This window comes from Talpa occidentalis, unplaced genomic scaffold (assembly GCF_014898055.3).
Source record: "Talpa occidentalis isolate TD23 unplaced genomic scaffold, MPIMG_talOcc4v2.1 talOcc4.11, whole genome shotgun sequence".
Taxonomy (NCBI): domain Eukaryota; kingdom Metazoa; phylum Chordata; class Mammalia; order Eulipotyphla; family Talpidae; genus Talpa; species Talpa occidentalis.
In genome coordinates, this window is record NW_023601104.1 from 13,428,574 (window position 1) to 13,449,248 (window position 20,675).

The window sequence follows — 20,675 nt, forward strand, 5'->3', positions numbered from 1 at the left end:
GGGGGCGTCAGCGGAAATTAAGAAATGGCCCCCTAGGCGACCCGGACCCAGCGAGTGGGCGGGGCCAGGTTTAAGCCCGCCTCCTTCCGGCTTCTGGCCCCGCCCCCTAACCCGAGGTGTCGGGCCGGAGTGCGGGCGGCCGGGCTCTCCAGGTTCCGCCCGGCGGGTGCAGGTTGGTATCGCAGCTTCGGGACGCGCTCGGGCCAGATTTGAGGAGGGGGGCGGGGAGGGGCTTGCGGCCCCGCCCCCTTCTCCAGCTCGCCCGCGGGCGAATCGGCCCGCCTCCTCGTCCTCCTGCCGGCCCTGGGGCCGCGTCCCCCGGCAACTCGGCGGCGGAGGCCTGAGGTTTTGTCCGCAGGTGTCGGTGGCGAGAACCCGGGCACTGTCTTCTGCGGCCCCATGGTGGGCTTCGGGGCCAACCGGCGGGCGGGCCGCCTGCCCTCCTTCGTGCTGGTGGTGCTCCTGGTGGTGATCGTCGCCCTGGCTTTCAACTACTGGAGCATCTCCTCCCGCCACGTCCTGCTTCAGGAGGAGGTGGCCGAGCTGCAGGGCCAGGTCCAGCGCACCGAGGTGGCCCGCGGGCGCCTGGAGAAGCGCAATTCGGATCTCCTGCTCTTGGTGGACTCACACAAGAAACAGATCGACCAGAAGGAGGCCGACTACGGCCGCCTCAGCAGCCGGCTGCAGGCCAAGGAGGGCCTGGGGAAGAGATGCGAGGATGACAAGGTGAGGACAAACCTCTCCCCGCTACCCTAGGAATTTTTTTTCTTTCAGCCCCCCCGGGTGGGGAGGTTAGCTCGCCATCGGCTGCCTTGTGCCTTCCAGGATTGCAACTCTGGAGGCTACCTTTACCGCCAGCAACCCTGTTTCTGTCACTTTACCCGGTTTATCACTGCCACATTCTCCACTCGCTGCCAGACGAAGCTGGCTCCAAGTTCTGATTCTCAAGAGTGGCCTGTGTGTGGATGCCGCGTTTTCTTCAAGCTCAGCTGCTGAGCTGGCAGTAGTAATCATCTGGCCTATGTGGCAGCCTTACGTTCACAGATAGACAAATCTGGAAACTGCCAGATTTGGTGTGGGTATTGTTGCCTCATTCTTATTCAGTGCATACTGAGCAATATTAATTTCTTTATTTAAAGAATGGGGCCTCCTCTAACGCTTCCACTTTGGCGGTTACAATGTATCTTTTAAGCATTGTGACTTTTAAAAAATCTAATTACATTGATTATTAAGTAATTAAAGAATCAGAATTTACTGATTCTTTTTGTGATCAAAATGTTAAGATAGATGGGCCCTGGAGTAGCGTATATGAACTGCATTTGAACATAGGTAAAGCAAAATTATGACTTCAGTTTGACTAATGAAATTAACCAAAAAAGGTAGACTCAAAAAAATATGTTCTAAGCAACAGAATCTCATGTCATTATCCTCATTGTTCTTGAAAGGAAATAAAATGAAATTTTGTATGCTGAGGTAGTTATTAGGGTTGGTGTTTTATGCAGATGAGAAGCCACACGAAGTTTTGAATTTAACAAGTTTAAAGGTAAACTGTAACAATAGCTGCTATTAAATTGTTTTCACCAGCATATTGGAAGCTATGTTACTAACTTATGGCTTCTGCAACTTCTTTTGGCGTAGCAGAGTTGTGAAGATTTCTGGTTTTGATAAGCCGATGTCTTTCTTTGATAATATTCACAAGTTTTTGGTATGTGATCCTATTATAATTGCAAATTTTTATTTTGTATATCAAAGTTATTTTTAGCAAATCATTATAGATTAAAATCTCCATTAGCTTCCAACTACCTTATTGCATAAGGTAGTTGGAGGCCCTCAGGTACATGTTTCTCTTTACCACAACGTAGAAAGACTTCCTCTGAGAGGGGCACGAGATTAGCAAATCTATGCACATACTGCACATTGAACTCTAAACACTGAAAAATCAGTGTTGTGTAGAGTAGCAGCCGGCTGCAGGCCAAGGCCAATATCCATGGAATATTATCCATGAAATATTAGAGTATTAAATATCCATGAAATATTAGAGTATTAAAATGAAACCTTCGGACTTGAAGTGGTTTAAGCATTACTATTCAAATTCTGTAATATGAAAGGAAAGATGTCTTATAATTTATATTTTGGATTCTATTTCTTCCATCTCCTGGATTATTATAATCTGTCCCTTTTATTTTCAACCAGGTGTAGGTGTCCCTGTTCTAAATTTTTTTCTGTTCTTCCTTTCTCCTAATCAACTTATTTCTTTTTTACTGTCCCTGCTGAATTCCAATTAGTGGTGGTCTGTAAATGCTTTCTCTACTTCCTCTTTTTCATTCTCTATCCTAAATCTTTTTTTCCCCATCCTAAATCTTTTCCTTTTCTATCTGCCATCCTTTTTTCCATCCCTTTTCTGAAACTATTCTCATGAAGGGCACAGGTGACAGTTTTCCTAGTCAAATCTAAAAAGCATCTTTATTATTTTTACCCCCCACTTATTCTCTTAATGTTGATTGTCTCTAGATTTTGGGAAATAGTTTTCCTTTCTTGCTCCTGTTAATTGTTAAACTCTCCATATATGCTTTCTACCTTCTTTACTATATTCTTTGGTGGATTTTTTTTTTCCTCCAACACTTAATAGACTCTATTCTTGGATTTCTTTCTGCTTTCCTTTTAGAGCAATCTTTTTCACAGTAGTGTTAAACAAGAATACTGTCCTAAGGAGGTCAGGAGTTAAAAAGAAAACCTTTTCTGGAGAGAAATGTTAAGTAATATTAGTGTATCCTCTAGGAGAATATGCCTGCTAGCATATAAAGACTCATAGAAATCTGTTAATAAAGAAGTTGATTTAATTTTAACATGGTGTCTTTCAGTTAATTTGATCACAGATTACTATTTTTCAAGTTATATTTGTTATGATGGTTCAGAAGAATGTAACACAGTAGTGTGGGAAATGTTGTCCTAGGTATCTTGACTTTACTTGGCTAAGTGTAACTGGCTCAGAAATTTATATCTCTTACTTGTATGTTAATTCCATATTTTGAGCCAGCCATAGCATCTTTGTGTAGTGCTCGTGTATGTTTGTTCTTGGGGTTAATGAGGAGACTCTAAGTGGCAAATAGAAATGGTAGCCTTTGTCTAAATGAACTATAGATGCAACCTGTCTTTCAGAGATATTTCCTTTATTACTGCTACTTCCTTAATATCTGGAGAACTACATGGTATATTAAAAAAGGCTGTACATATAGCTATATTATCGCTAAGAAAGTTATTTAAGTACTTTGGACCTATTTCCTCATCTGTAAAATGGGGATCATAGCACCTACCTGGGTATTGTACAGGTTTAAGATCACATATATGTAGACGTATCCAACTTGACGCATTACAAATCAAATTATAGGAAAAAAATAAAACCTGAAACCATCTTATTTTGTACAACTGAACTAAAATCTCTCTGGATAGTGATAATGTTGGAGGAAGGTAAAGTAAATTTGACCATTAAAAGTATCTCTGCCATTTAAAAACACATTTGTTAATGTGGTCTCTTTTGAGCAAAGGCTCTGCCTTTCAGTTTTTGCCTGTAGTAGACATTGGGAGCGGCCTAGTCAATAGCCATTCGTACTTCCTTCATATTTGCAGGCAAACCCTATTTTTGCTTGCTATATGTGCTTCTTACTTATGACTCAGGGCTAAGTTCTGATTGGTCTAAGTCTATTATGGTAATTTCTTAATTCTTCCCAGTGATTAGTTTAGGAAGGGGCTTATGATCTGACTAGTGAGTTATGAAGGAAAGTTTTCTTGTTCCTTAAAAGAACTGCATTTGTAGTTCTGTGGTATTATTACCCCTAGTCCAGAATCCCCAGGCTGTTCATGAGAAAGCATTAAACAGCCTCGTATTAGAGGACATTCTACAAAATACCTCACCAGTGTCTTCAAAAAAGTTACGCTTAAAAAGATGGTCCCCTTGTCTGATGTTGTTCTTTCTGCATGTGGTACCTGAAATCAAGGCAAGTATCAGGAGATAAAGATAAGTTAGTAAGGAATAACCAAGGCACTGAAGATGACAGAGTGGGACATTACAATAGAGTATTGGCACTTGTAATGTGAGATGAAAATTTTTCCTGATAGTTACAGCTGGTCAAGTTGAGATTTCCTAAGTCGTAGCCTAAGGTGTCATGTTAACATTCTCAGTGCTAAGCTAGTGTCTGAGATAGAGGTTAAATCTTACATGTTCCTAAGACAATACACAGAATGATCTAAATCCACATGTGGTTTTGAGAGTCCTCTAGGGGCATTATATTAAGTATCAGGTGGTGTTTGGATGCTTGACTACTGTCTTCACAACCTTTTGGAGACCAGGATCTTTGGGCAGCATCACCCCCATGTACACTCTTGAATTGCAGTGTTCCACACCAAAGATTCCTTTATCCTTGCTGAGCTGTCTTTGGTAGCATGTATGTATAGGGGCTGTTGGAAGGAATCTTTTCCCAGGCTGTATTCTTTTCTATTTAAATGAAATTTTATTTTAGATGTTTTAGATTTATGGAATGAATTATTGCAGATATAGTACAGAGTTATTGAATACACCACACCTGATTTCTCTGGTTATTAACATCTTATATTAGTTTGGTATATTTGTCACAATTAATAAACCAGTTTTGATACATTATTATTAACTAAAATCCATACTTCACATTTTCTCAGTTTCCCCCTAATATCCTTTTACTATTCCAGGATCCCATCTAGGGTACCACATTACATTTAGTCATCATGTCTCTGGGCTCCTTTTGGTTGTGACAGTTTTTTACTTTCCTGGGTTTTGTGATTTTTTTTTTTAAGATTTATTAATTTAGTTATACAAGCACTGGGTACAGTCAGAAGCGCAGGAGGGTGAGAAAATTCACCAGAGCCAGAGCGGGGAACAGAACAGGCAGACTGACGAGAAATACACTGCTGAGGGTTGCAGCGGGAGCAGCAGAAGAGGTCAGCGGGCCATGTGGGACCCTCGCTGGTGGCCGGGGATCGAACCGGTGCTGCAGAGGCTGCGGGCAGCTTTGTAGCCCAGCACTCAACCGCTGTGTCACCAGAGGAGGTCCACTTTCCTGGCTTTTGATGTCCTTGGCAGTTTAGAGGATTACTGGGTAGGTATTTTATAGAATGTCCTTGTCTGATATTTTTCTCAGGATTAGACTGGGATTATGGTTTTTGGTAAGAATATCACAGATAGGGCCCTCCCCGGTGGCACAGTGGTTGAGCGCTGGGTTTCAAAGCTGCCCGCAGCCTCTGCAGTGCCAGTTCGATCCCCGGCTGCTCCCCTGCCACCAGAGGAGGGTCCCACATGGCGCGCAGCCCGCTGCTCCCCTCAGCAGTGTACTTCGGTCCTTCTGCCTGCTCTGCTCCCTGCTCTGGCTCTGGTGAATTCTCTCACCCTCCCGCGCTTCTGACTGTACCCCAGTGCTTGTATAAATAAATAAATAAATCTTTTAAAAAAAAAAAAGAATATCACAGATATAAGGTGCCGTTCTCACAGCTTTATTTTAGGGGTACATAAATGATTTATCACTATAACTTTTAACCTTGCTCACCTGCGTGGAGGCAGTGTTTGTCAGATTTCTTCATTGAAAAGTTACTTTTTTTTTGTCCCTTTCGCTTTGGGAAAAAGTCTTTATATGCAGCCATACTTAATGAGTGACAGTTATGTACTACCTTCTTAAGGGCAGAGTGTCATATATTATCTGGAATTATTCCACATGGTCCTTAATTTCTTCTTCCTCATTTACTAATTTATTCAATCCTTTATTTATACTAGTATGGACTCATGGATGTTTATTTCATACATTTAATCCAATGCTACTTTATATTGTTGCTCAAATTATTCCAGCCTTGGCTATTGGGGAGCTCTTTCAGTTGACTCTTATCTCCCTTTGGGGTAATACTCCATGTTTGTGACCAACTCTTTCCCTCTTCTTGTATATTTCCTATATATTTCCTAGTAGTCCTACTATCAGTCATTTCTCCAATGAGCCCTGGTTCTTTTTATTGGAAAATGGTATTAGAGACTAAGATCTAGTTGCTAGGTATGCACACTGCTACTCTCAGACCTTTGGATATCTAGAAATCCAAAGGAATGGTAATAATAGACTTCTTTCAGTTTTTGTACTGTCCTGCCTTTTTCAGTCTATTACCTGCACTAATTACAACATAGAAATTCTTTAAGGGAGCTTGAAATTGTCCATAAGTGTCCAAGGAGTGAGAAGGAAGCCCCACTTCTCTGGAATTCCCCCAAATTTATTTCTTACCTTCATTCAATAAGGTTCCATTCTAGAGGGGTATATTACTATGCTAGGGCTTCCATACAAAATACCACATAACAGAAATTTATGTTCTCACAGTTGTGGCATATCAAAGTCCAAGGCTAAAGTGCCAGCAGGTTTGTTTTCTTTAGGGCCCCCTCTCCTTAGTTCATAGATGGCCACCCTCTTGCTGCTTTGTCCTCACGTGGTCATCCCTCTGTGTATTTTCATCCCTAATGTTTATTCCTCCTCTTATAAGAACACCAGTTACATTAGATCGCAACCCCTGTCTATTGACCTTATTTTAACTTAATCACTTTAAAGACTTTGTTTCCAAATACATTACAATCTGAGGTCCTAGGGGTTGAGTCCACAACGTGTAAATTTTGGGAGAACATATTTCAGCCCATAACAAGGGCATCTATGATTCACACATTGTCTTTTCATTCCTCTTTCCTCCTGGGTATAGGGTATTCCTCTTATCCTAACTTGAAATCTTACTACCTATAGCTTGTATGAAAGCTGTGTGGGTCTAGGTGAACCATGTCAATCTCTTGATAAACAAAAGGAGCTGTTAGACAATAAAAAAGATCCTCCCTGAAGGTGTTGCTTTCTTACAAATCCAAAGAAGCATCAGTTTTGTTTTGAAGCTGAACAGTAAATAACCTCTTTTCCCTTTAACAACCATAATCCTTCCTGAGGTAGTATATGCCTTTGGTTGAATAGTGAAAGGTCATGTTCCAGAAAGGAGAATGAGAAGCATATTACTCCCCCTCCCCCTGCCAAAAAACCCCATAAGCTCAGTGTTTGCCAAATATATTTATGTAGAGACCCTAGTACATAACAGGTGTTATGAATTCAGATCCTGGCTCTGCCATTTAGTATGTGTATAACCTTGGGCAGTTACTCTACTTTTCTGTGCCCCTGTTTCTTCATCTGTAAAATGAAGTTTAAGTGAATAAATTCATTAAAATGCTTACAACAATACCTACCACATAGTTAAAAAAAAAAAAAAAAGAAATGTGTAATAGTGTTGTGTTAGCTATTATTCCACAGCTACTTCCTTGTTTGTGCACTGCCTTCTTTCCGGGGGACTCTCTGTGTTCCTGCCCAAGATCCGGTCACAGTTGTAATCTACCTACCTCACCCTTTGCTCCTGGTTATCTTGCTTTTTTTTTCTTTCTTTCTTTTTGCTATTTCCTGGTCCATTTCTTTCTTTCTTTTCTTTTTTTCTTTTTTTTTTTTTTTTAAGATTTGTTTATTTATGCATGCAAGAACTGTGGTATAGGCCAGAAGCGTGTGTGTGTGTGTGTGTGTGTGGGGTGGGAGGGGGTGTGAGAGGATTCACCAGAGACAGAATGGGGAGCAGAACAGGCAGATTGACTGAAATACACTACTGAGGAGAGCAGCAGGCGAGACAGGAGAGGTCTGCTGCACCATGTGGGTAGCTCCCTGACCAGGGATTGAACTCGTGCTGCAGTGGCTGCAGATAGCTTCATAGTGCTGTGCTTAACCCCTTGCGCCACCAGGGAGGCCCCATCCTGCTCCATTTCTAGTTAGGATTAGTTGATTCTTCCCATATTGTCTTATTCACTAGAGCCTGCTTATTCCTCTGTAATTTGAATGTCAGCCTTTATAGTTTTGATATGCTGCACATAATTTGTGCTTTTGCCCAGACTTCATTAGTTATAATCTAGTCACATTCTAGCCATAATTTGTTACCTCAAGTTATTCATAAATCATGCAGAATTTACTCTGCCTTTCGAAACTATACCCCTTTCTTTGTCCCTCTAAATAATGCTCATGAGACCATTATTAAAACTGAGATTATATAATTTTGGTGTCATCTTTGATTTCTTCAGCCTCTCATATTCAGTAATTTATCATGCAGATCAGTTAATCAAATTAAGTTAAGGCATCACTCTGGTTGGAAAACAGAGAATTGATTGAAGAGAAAGCAATAGTTTTCTAACTAATCTTTTTGTCCCGGTCTCTATTCCTTTTCAGTCAGTTCTTCACCTTAAGCAAACCTGATCTTTCATACCTTGCTTTTTAGAGTGGCTGTATCACTCACTGCAAGTTAGACCTCTGTTCTCTGACCTTTAAGGGCTTCCTTGGAGTGGCTCCAGCCTATGTCTCCCACTATCTCCATATCCAAATCATGTTCCAGACAGGTTATTTTGCTTACTTTTGTCCGCTCGACTCCCTTCATATGTCATGTTAACTTCTTTTCCTGCCTTTTGACACTCTGCCTCTTGCCTCTTTTCTGTGTATCTGTTCTACTAGTCTTTTATCCAACTTCTGATTTATTTCTATCATGAAGCTCCCTGGGGCTTCTAACCTGAAGTATGCTTTTCCTTCTTTATTTTTTTTTAAAGATTATTCATTTATTTATATATACAAGCGCTGGGGTACAGGCCAGAGATGGGGTGTGTGAGAGGATTCACCAGAGACAGAGTGGGGAACAGAACAGGCAGATCGACTGAAATACGCTGCTGAGGGGAGCAGCGGGAGAGTCAGGAGATGTCTGCTGTGCCATGTGGGTTGCTCCCTGGCTGGCTGGCTAGCATTCAAAATCTTGCTGCAGAGGCTGCAAATTGCTTCATAGTGCGGTGCTTAACCCCTTGTGCCACCAGGGAGGCCCGCTTTTCCTTCTTTATATGCAATTTGCAGTTATTGTTTGAACCACACTAAGTAATTTTGTTTTTAATTTTTCACTTATAGCCTCTTATATGTTAGCCTTGTCTTCTTAACAAAGTTTTAAGTTCCTTGAGGAGAGACCATATTTAAAATTTCTTCCTATAGGTTTTTTTTTAAAGATTTATTTATTTATGCATGCAAGCTGGGGTACAGGCCAGAGGTGTGGGGTGGGGGATAAGAGGATTCACCAGAGTCAAAGTGGGGAACAGAAAAGGCAGATTGACCATAGTACACTGCTAAGGGGATCAGCGGGCGAGACAGGAGAGGTCTGCCTTGCCGTGTGGTTTGCTCCCTGGCTGGGATCGAACTCGTGCCGCAGAGACTGCAGTTTGCTTTATAGTGCAGTGCTTAACCCCTTGCGCCACCAGGGAGACCCAACTTCCTATAGGTTTTTGATTGTCCCTAGTACTGATACAAAGTGTTAGCAGTTACTGGATTGGAATAGACCCTAATCCAATGTCTTCTGTTCTTGTAAGAAGAGGAATTTTGGACACTGATATAGAAAGACACTCAGGGAAGAAAGCCATGCGAATATGGAGGCCTTGATTGGAGTGATGCATCTATAAGCCAAGCTCTGCCAAGGATGTGAGCAATTACCAGAAGCTAAAAGAGAGGAAAGGAAGGATCTTCCCCTAGAGTCTTTAGAGAGAGCATATGGCCCTACAAACAATTTAATTTTGGATTTCTAGCCCCCAGATTTATGAGAGAATAAATTTTAGTGGTTTTAAGACACTACGTTGGTAGAATGTTGTTATGGAAACCCTAGGAAACTAATATAAGATTAAGAACTCCAGCAGAGGTCCTCCCTGGTGGCGCAGGTGGTTGAACACAGGGCTGTGAAGCTGCCCGTAGCCTCTGCAGTACTGGTTCGATCCCCGCCAGCCACAGAGATACCCACATGGAGGGGCAGACCTCTCCTGCCTCGCCCACGGCTCCCGTCAGCAGTGTATTTCAGTCAATCTGCTTGTTCTGTTCCCCACTGTCTCTGGTGAATTCTCTCTCACACACACACACCCATCTCTGGCCTATAACCCCAGCTCTTGTATGTATAAATAAAATCTTAAAAAAAAAAGGAAATTCCTGACAATAAAAATATTAATGTGTATGTGGAGCAATTATGCTTTTTTTTTTTAAGATTTATTTATTTATACAAGAACTGGGGTATAGGCCAGAGGCGTGGAGGGGGTGAGAGAATTCGCCAGAGACAGAGTGGGGAGCAGAACAGGCAGGCAGACTGAAGACACTGCTGAGGGGAGCCTCTGCAGGTTAAAGGGTGAAGGTTAGGCAAGTAAAGTCTAGATCCAAGGATCCTGTAACAATTGTACTTTTAGGTGTTTATCCAACAGAAATAAAAACATCACCACACAAAGACAAACACCCATAGTAGCCATATACATAAAAGCCAAAAAGTGGAAAAACCCAATGTCTAAAATTAATGAATAAACAAAATGTGATAAATCCATGTGGCAGATTACTGCTCAACAATAAAAAGTAATGAACAATAAAAAGTAATGAATTTTTAAAATTTTTTTTATTCATTTATGCATACAAGAACTGGGGTACAGGCCAGAGGTGTGGTAGGTGAGAGGATTCACCAGAGACAGAGTGGGGAACAGAACAGGCAGATCGACTGAAACACACTGCTGAGGGGAGCAGCGGGTGAGTCAGGAGAGGTTTGCTGCACTATGTGGGTAGCTCCCTGGCCGGGGATGGAACTTGTGCTGCAGTATGTGCAAACAGCTTCACAGGGTGCGCTTTAACCCCTTGCGCCACGAGGGAGGCCCAAGGAATGAATTATTGATGCACTCAACAGCATAGATGAACCTTGAAGCCATTATAATGAGTGAAAGAAACCCAGCACAAAAGGTTCATGCTGTTCTAGAATGTAATATTCTAGAAAAAAACAAGCTAATCTCTAATGAGGGAATGCAGAACAGTTATTGCCTGAGGTCACAGGGAGGGGTGACAGGAAACTTTGAGGGGGTGGTAAAAATGTGGTTAATCTTGGTTGTAGTGGTCGTTACTTCCTATTGCTTCAGTGACTTCCTGTTGCTCTTAATACAGCTCACAAATCTTTTCTTAATTTGACACCAGCTTTGCAGTCCAGCATCAAATACATCATTCTCCCTCCCAACCCACATATTGAACTTTCAGATGCTCAGTTCTCCTTGCTTTTCCCTACTCTGTGCTTTGAAACTAGAATGTCTTTAATTTGGAAACTTCTTTAGACATCTCTTGCAAACCTTTAGACTCTTACTACAAACCTCTCCCTTGTTCTTTACCTCACTGAAGCCTAATCTTTTGTTTTTTAAGTTCCAAGTAAAACTTTCTCCACAATGTCTTCTCCAATAAATCAGAAGGAGAAAGAAAATACCATATAATTTCACTCATATATGGAGTGTAAAGAAACAACACAGGGCCTCCCTATTGGTGCAAGGGCTTAAGACGCAGCCTGTGAGGCTGTCCATAGCCACTGCTGCACGAGTTTGATCCCGGCCAGGGAGCAACCCATGTGGCACAGCAGACTTCTCCTGACTTGCGTGCTGCTCCCCTCAGCAGTATATTTCCGTCGATCTGCCTGTTCTATTTCCCACTCTGTCTCTGGTGAATCCTCTCACCCACCACACCTCTGGCCTGTACCCCAATTCTTGTATGCATAAATAAGTCTTTAAAAAGAAAAAGAAAGAAACAAAGCAAAGGAACAGCAGAACAAACTCTTGAAATCTGACTGTAGAACGGAAGCTACTAGAAGTGGAAGGCAGGGGTGCGTGGGAACAAAGTGAGGATGGGGACTCCCAGGGACTATAGGGGGGCAATTACTGGGCATGGTGTGATAACACGTTTATGGAGGTATGTGCCTTTCTCTCTAAAACATGCAGTGTTATAAATCAATGTTATGTCAATACATATAATAAATAGAAAAAAATTAAAATAGAGGTATGATCCTATATCTCTGAATCATATACAATGCAGTCTTACCTAAACAAAGGAAAAAAAAAAGTATTTTCCCTGAGCCCTTAAACTAGGTTTAGGGCCTCCTCTCAAATTCTCTGCTGAGTTATAAACTCCTTAGCCATGTATACTGTATCTGCTTCTTGTTCTCTGCTGTACCCACAGCTTTTAGTATAGGAACTGACCCAGAATAAGAATCCAAAAGTGTCTGATGAATGAAGAGATAAAATTGGGGTTAAAGAAAGAAGTACAGGGTATATAATCATTGAGTAGAAGAGAGAAAGGCTGAGAGAAAATGGATGGATGGAAGATAAAGGAGAAACTTCTAAGGGTAGGCTTATTATATAAAAAAAGAAAAGGACTCTTGCACAGACACAAGAGGGCAGAAAGAGCTGCAAAGGGAAAAAGATTGTGAAAAGATACACCTCCATTGAGACAGGTAGGTAGTCTTGGCAGAAGAGCTGCAAAGGAGAGCTCCTTTTTAAGAAGGAGAGACAGGAAAGATAAACAGTACAAAAGATACAGAGATTAGAATGGCCAGAATGATGGTTGATGAGGCCTTTGTTAATTTCTCATCAAATGAGAAAAAAATTTGCCCCAAGTTAAATTTAAATGAGATATATAGGAAAGACCATTAGACATATAGAATTGAAATTGTAAAGAGAAAGTAAATCATTTTATATTAAATAGAAAAACCTTCCTGGAGATAAATTTTGAACTCATTCTTAGGCAAAGGGACCTAATTTGGCAGAGAGGAAAAAATCAGACATGGCAGGCAACTGATCAAAAACTTTGAGGCAACGTAGTTCAAGGAGGAGCTGCTCAGCCAGGAAAAGTGGGGTAAGAAAGTTAGATGGTTAGGAATAAGAAACAAAAACTAGGAGCACTGTGAGAAACTGAAATTACTGCATGCATATCCTGTGCCTTGAGGAAAGCTTGCATGTTCAATCAAAAGAAATGTTAAATCTCTTCCAAGAAAGAAGCTGAAATAGGGAAGTCTTAGGTCTTCATCATAAAATCATAGTTCTTCTGTCTTATATAGTCACAGTTCAAAAAGTACTCCCTATTACTTCAGAGACAGATACCACATGCCACATTAAAAAATGGTTTCTTTTCCTCTAAAGAGTGGGTGGAAGGAAGAAACTCCTTCAATGTTCTTTTACCTTTTCTCTGCATAACTAAATCCTAACTCATTTTTCCACCACTTTCTTTTTATGATTTCCATGGAACCTCTCAAATTACTCAGTCCTTTGTGGGGAGAAAGTGGAGAAATATGAATATAAGAGAGGGAGAAAATAAGAGTTTTCTCCATGTTTCTGAGATCTTTTCAGTACAGAGTACGGCAGTATATATTTTTGTCAATTTAATTAATGTATTTGGGCTTTAAGAAAACATTACAAGACCAAATTTCTTCAAGATTAACTATACCTATGTACTAAGGAAAGAAAGGAAGCAGCACTTTTAAATGTCACACTCTGTACTAGACAGGCTTTTCCATAATTTATTTTATTAATCCTTCTCATTATGTGACTGAACAAGGAGGCTTAACAGAGGTAAGAGAATGAAAAATTCTAAACTCAGATCTGTTTGATTCCAAATGCCTTTATTCTTTCCAATAAATTATATTGCCATGCAGTACTTTATATATATATAAAACATTAGAATATATAAAATTATATAAGAAAATTCTATGCATACATACATACTATATATAATACATATAAGAGCAGTTATCTAGCCAACAAATCAAATAACTTTTGAGTCTTCGCTATGTGTGTTATTTTCCTAGGACTAATGTGACAAAGCACCACAAATTGAATGGCTTAAAACAACAGAAATTTATCATTTCACAATTTTGGAGAATTTAAGTCCATAATTAAGATATTGGTAGGGCCATTCTCCCACAGGAGTCTCTAAGGGAGAGTTCTTCTAGCTTCTGACCACCTGGGTGGTCTTGGTTTATAGCAGCATATCTCCAAGGCTATGCCTCTATCTTCTGTGGCTGACTTCCCAGTATATTGCTGTATTTCAGATGGCATCTCTTCCCTATTCTGCTTTTGCTTCTTTTTTTTTTTTTAAGATTTATTTATGCATACAAGAGCTGGGGTGTAGGCCAGAGGTGCAGGGGGTGAGAGGATTCACCAGAGACAGAGTGGGGAATAGAACAGGCTCACACTGCAGAGGGGAGTAGGGGTGAGACAGGCTATCTGCAGTGCCATGTGGGTCACCTCCCTGGCTGAGGATTGAACTCGTGCTTCAGTGGCCGCGGATTGCTTCAAGTGCTGAGACTTAACCCCTTGCACCATCAGGGATGCTCCTGCTTTCTCTTCTTATAAGGACACCAATAATACTGGATTAAGGCCTACCCTAAACCCACATGACTTTGTTTTAATTTGATTATATCTGTAATGACCGTATTTCCAAGAAAGGTTACATTCATAGATGGAGTAGAGATGGTGGATAGGACTTAAGTGTAACTTTTTAGAACCATAATTCAACCCATGTCAAATCTAAAAACAATATAGAGTAATTTGAATCTTAATGATATTGAATAATACATTGCATGAACATAGTGTAGCTCCATTTTTTAAGGTATCCTTCAATTTCTTGCAGCAACATGTTAAAATTTTCAGTTATTCAAGATTTGCACATACTTTCTTTCATTTTTCCCAAGTATTTCATGTATTTGATACTATGAAAAATGCATTTGTAGCTTTTATTCCATTTTCCATATGTTTAATGCAGGTGTGTAGAAATGTTACTAATGTTTATATATTGATAGTTTCCTTGCACTAGAACTCTCGGTTTTGGTTAATGGAATCCAAGGAATCTAAGTCACTAAAACTCATTAATAGTTGCTTTTGGGGGTAGATTTTTTAGAATTCTCTCTGTATATGATTGTTTCATCTGCAAACAAAGACAAGTTTCCCCCTCTTTTCCAATTAGATGCTTTTATTTTTTCCCTATTGTACTGGCTAGCACTTTCACTACAGTGTTAAATAAAAGCGGTTAGAATGGAAATCTGTAGATAAAACTTTTGACAAAAATCACTTACAAAACAGGAATCAAAGGAAACTTCCTCAAATTCATAAGAGGTATCTTTTTAAAACCCCACAGCCAACATTATACTTAATATGAAAGACTAAATACTTTCTCTTAAGATTAGAAGCATTAAAAGGTTTTTTTTTAAAGATCTATTTATTTATGCATATAAGCTGGGGTCCAGGCCGAAGGTGAGGGGGGTAAGAAGATTTCACCAGAGACAGAGTGGGGAACAGAACAGGCAGACTGACCGAAATACACTGCTGAAGGGAGCAGCGGGCAAGAAAGGAAAGGTCTGCTGTGCCGTGTGGGTTGCTCCCTGGCCAGCCAGGGATTGAACTCGTGCTGCAGAGGCTGCAGATTGCTTCACAATGTGGTGCTTAACCCCTGAGCCACTAGGGAGGCCCTAGAAGCATTAAATGGTTTTAAGTAGGAGTTATTTGAGCGAATTAATCTTTTTTTTAAAGATTCATTTATTTATTTATTTATACAAGAACTAGGGTACAGGCCATATGTGCGGGAGGGTGAGAGGATTCACCAGAAACACAGTGGGTAACAAAACAGGCAGACTGCCCGAAATACACTGCTGAGGGGAGCAGCAGGCGAGACAGGAGAGGTCTGCTTGCCATTTGGGCATCCCCATGACCTGCGGGGATGAACCAGCACTGCAGAGGCTGTGAACAGCTTCACAGTGCCGTGCTCTACCGCCTGCACCACCAGGGAGGCCCTGAGCGAATTAATCTTAAAAACGCTACTCTGGCTATAGAAGAGAGGATTAGAGAGAAGAAAAACTAGCTGTAGAGAAAATAATTTTTAGGGTTTTTTTTTCCCCAAAGAATTATTTATGCATACAAGAGCTGGGTATAGGCCAGAGATGCAGGGGGTGAAAGGATCCACCAGAGACAGAGCAGGGAACAGAACAGGCAGATTGACAGTGCTGAGGGGAGCAGTGGGCGAGTCCGGTCTACTGCACCATGTGGGTTGCTCCCTGGCCGGCCAGGGATCAAACTTGTGCTGCAGAGGCTGTGGATTGCTTAATAGTGCTGTGCTTAATCCCTTGGGCCACGAGGAAGGCCTAATGTTCAGGTTTTATTTAACTATTAGTACAAATGAGGGATAATAGAGTCTTCAGTGAAGCACAATGTAGTTCTTAACCGAGGCAGTACAAGCCTTAGGAGGCACTTCGGTTTGGAGCCAAGAATGCCGAATGTTCAATATTTCTGGAGAGGGCCCCAACAATGAAGAGTTGTCCTACTCAAAGTCAGTAGTAGCTCCTTCATGGAGAAACACTGGATCATTAAGGTACAGAAATGGAATTAAGATTTTGTAATATATTTGATGTGTTGACAGTGAGTCAAAGACGAATCCCTTGATAATAATAGTTGGTATAACCCAGTTGGTGGTGATGGTGGTGGTATGACCTGAGATAGGAACCTTAAATTAGAAATTAGTTGTCGAACAGTACGGTTTTACATAAAGTTGAGTTTGAGAAATCTGTGAAATATCAAATAGTCATCTGGAAATACACTTCTGGAAATATGTAGAAAGGATAGATCAGGAACACATTTAATGGTATCATTTATTTTGGGTTCTTGAAGTTCTAAGAATGACCTAAATTGTAGAGTAAGATAAGTACATAAGACAGAGCCTCCAGCATTTAAGCATATGGTAGAAGAGAAGCAGTTTTAAATGACTCAAGAAAGAGTAGCTCCAGAGAGGAAGACAAAGCTGGCTATTGTGCTGTCATTTAAATTGTTTATAACTTGTTTGTGAGCCAGGCAGGGATATAGGTTTATATTCATCTTTGTATTCCTGCAACTCCTGTCATAACTTTAAAAAAATTTATTTATGCATACGAAAACTGGGGTGTAAGCCAGAGGTGCGGGATTGAGAGGATTCACCAGAGAGTGGGGAGCAGAACAGGCAGATCTACTAAAATATACTGCTGAGGGGAGCAGTGGGTGAGATAGAAAAGATCTGCTGTGACATGTGGGTTAGCTCCCTGGCTGTGCTGCAATGGCTGGTGATAGCTTGATAGCACTGTGTCTTTAACCCCTGTGCCACCAGGGAGGCCTCTCCTGTCATAACTTTTATAAATGTTTGAGCCCATTCAGTTAAGAGTCGATATCTCAATCTGCATATATTTTGTGTACTTGATTCAAACAGTTAACCAATAATTGTTGAGTAAGCGACTGTATCCGCACATTTATATTGCATCTGTTTTTCCAACTTAAATGTCATCCAACTTCATATTGTGAATTTCTTGACTATAAAAATCTAGCCTAAACGTCATAAACACTTAGATGTTTGGCATTCTGCCCTATGAACTCAGTAAATATTTGATGATTGATTCAACAGTTTGCACTGGCTCTTGAACCAAAGCATGCATAAATACGTGCTTGGAGGTACCACAGATATTATCCACATATCTGATTATGCTGCTTTTCTGGAAGACATGTTGAAAATAGTCTGTAATGTAAAATGATCCACTGTCAACTCATTTTTCTGGCATACATAGAATATATCTTTTCTTTGAAACATATGATAGTACATAATCATAGTCTTTCCTTATTCCCAACACTTCCTGCAATATTGATTACATAAGTTTAAGAAAGATCCAGAGAAAAACAATTAAAATATCACATATGAAAAAATAGTCACTCGGTAGCCAATTAAAAAGACATAGAAAAAACTTTGAAATGACATACGACTGAAGTGTATGGATATGAACTTTGCATACCAAATTCTGCAGAGTAATTTTGTATCTATACATATTCTATTGCTGTCATTTTTTTAAAAGATTTATTTTATTTATTTATGGATATAAGAACTGAGGTGTAAGCAAGAGATGGGGAAGGTGAGAGGATTTACCAGAGACAGAGTGGGGAGCAGAACAGGCAGATCTACTGAGATACACTGTTAAGGGGAGCAGAACAGGCAGAGGAGAGGTCTGCTGAGTCATGTGGGTTAGCTTCCTGGGCAGGGATAGAGGTCAGGCCACAGTGGCTGGTTATTACTTGATAGTGCTGAGACTTTAACCCCAGCGCCAATAGGGAGGCCCTTTACTACTGTCTTATATCTGTTGCCTTAAGTGGAGAAAGAAAGTATACTATTTTATATCTTAGTGTGGGACAAGTTTATTAACAGGTTTTACTTATTTTAATGGTGTTTCTCCCCCAAATACAAAATATTTACTCTTCATGTCATGGTGACAGGAATGAATCTAATCAGGGATTTATATGAGTTAACAGCATAGTCTCCATTATTTTCCAAATTGAAAATTAGGACTTGATGTCTGAAAAAGAATTTTTTTAATGTTGTGGTAAAAAACAACCATATAAAATTTACCATCTTAACCATTTTTATGTACACAATAGTATTAGCAATATGCATATTGTACAACAGATCTCTAGAACTTTTTCATCTTGCAAAACTGAAACTTGACCCATTGGGCAAAACCCTTTTCCCCCGTGATCCCTAGCTCCTGGCTGAAAAAGAATGTCTTCTCTAATACTTTCTTCATCTTGACTTTCAGAAAATCTAGCTTTCCTTCTACTTCACTAGCCATTCATTCCTTCAAATTCTTCTTTTCTGATTCTTTTTCCAGTGGAATGCATAGGCATGTTGGAAAGAAGAGGAACGGTGAATGTAATGACATTTTTATCTATAAAAGTTAACATCCTGCTACTGTAGAATCAATTTGAATTTTGATTCTGACCTAAAAAAATAAATTTTGATTCTGATTTTAAGTATTTAATATTCTTCATAGTTTTCTATCTGAGATCCTCTCCTTAATCTACTCTTTTCCTAAGTAATCATATTCAGTCAGAAAACTTCAATTATCGTGATGATTCCAAAATGTGTATCCTTTACCTAGATCTCCCTCTTGTTTATTGAATATTGTATATTTTTTAGCCATCAACGGCATCTTTCACTTAATAGGTGCTTAATAAATGCTTCCTTTTTAAACTGGTTGACAAAATGAATGAAAAAACAAACTCTATAGTTATTTTTTGTGATTCTTCTTAACAGATCAAAACCAGATAGTTTGTGTCCCCATTCTGAGCATGTAGTAGATACTTAATAAGTCCTTTCTAAATGACTGATAAAATAAAAATGAATGAGTGAATGAATGAAAAACTCTTGGTGGTTCATTATAGCCAATCAGGACCAAAGACCTTGCTTATTCTCTTAAAATGTATCTGGTGTAACTTAAATCAAAACTTGCTTCAAGAGAGACTAATAATTTAGCAGATAACATAAAAGTTGTAGATGTATTTGGAATGTTGACTGAGTAATATGTGTGTAGTGTAAAAGTAATAAGAAAAATCGTTAACCACCTACCTAATCTATTATATGCACAATAGTCATGAGCACATAGTCTGGTCTGGGACTGCTTGAGAGAATCCAGACTATATCTTAGTGATCTAGGGCATAATTTCCTCATCTGTGAGATAGAGAAAATAATTGTGCTTAGTTCATAGGGTGGTTGTGAGGATTAAACGTGGTAGTATTTATAAAGCACAGCGTAAGATCTGGCACAAAATAAGCATTTAATAACCATTAGTTATTATCAGTGATACTCCATTTTCATCTAGCCCAAGATATATTTTAGGTAAGTAGTCGCTAAACTTGTCTATTTATGAGAATCACTTAAGCTTTTTTAAAAAAGATTCCTGAACCCATTTCCAGACCACTATATCATACTGAAGTGGGGTGAGAGGCAAGAATATGTATTTTTTTAAAGCTCCCAGGTGATTCTGAGCCTCAGCTGGTTTTGATAGTTAGGTTATAGGAGACAGAATTTTCTCTAGAAATCAACTGAAAATGAGATATAAACAGAAAAAAATGTTTCTGATGTTGCAGGAAAAGAAGCCAGAAATGACATCAGTAAAAAGTGAATTGTATATAACCTTTGGGATCAATGGTCATAGTTGTGCTGATTGCCCAGGTCATAATGAAAGTGAAGCATGGACAGCTGAGCCAATTTCAAGGTCCCAGAATGAAAAGAGAAGCAGAGAACTGAGCTGGTGACAGCTACCAGAATGAATTCAGAGTAGCCATGTGGGATGGGGAAAGCATTAAAAGAGCTTCAGAAAGAGGTGGTAGAAAAATAAAGATTAAGTTTTAAGTATTGAGGAAAGATTAGAGGGAAATATATGCAATAACTGCGTATTAGCAAAAAGCTATAAAGCAATTATCAGGAGAAGTTACATTTCACTGAAGAAAAAAAAAGAGATAACATATGCCTTGGAAGGATAGTAAACACATTTTAAGAGACTAACATGGAAAAGGCCGAAGAGAGCTTAAGGATAGATTTATTATGGGACTCCAAATCCCCAAGTATTGCAAAAGGGGAGAGGTAAAGTAAAGCTTAATGCAAAGAAGTAGATAACAAGAGGAAATAAATAAGGGATTTCAGAAGTCTTGAAAGATAATTAGAATTATATATAAAAATGGATAAAGTACAGTTAAGATAAAACAGCATGTCATTCAAAAAGTAGGGAACATAAAAGCCCAGGAATTTATTTATGAAACATTTATTGGCTGTTTATCAGTATCAGGCAGTATGCCAGATGATGGACATATAGAGTGAGACACAATACCTGTTCTCATGGGATTTTCATTTCTGATAAACTCAGGGGGTAGAAAGGAAACAAGATGACATTCTTATTAAAAGTAGAACCTTATGTGATAAAA

The 20,675-nt window shown here is 39.7% G+C and overlaps 1 protein-coding gene across 3 annotated transcripts in view; it reads left to right on the forward strand.

Moving 5' to 3' along the window:
• Positions 1–262: 262 nt before the first annotated feature.
• The window catches only part of GOLM2 (golgi membrane protein 2), a 92,447-nt gene continuing 72,034 nt past the window's right edge, over positions 263–20,675 (forward strand). The window contains exon 1 of one of the 3 annotated variants that reach the window (XM_037502385.2): positions 263–726. In XM_037502385.2, the coding sequence (XP_037358282.1) occupies positions 400–726 (327 nt within the window). In that variant the 5' untranslated portion in view covers positions 263–399. The remainder of the gene's footprint in view (positions 727–20,675) is intronic. The other 2 variants (XM_037502383.2, XM_037502386.2) reach the window with 2 other exon arrangements.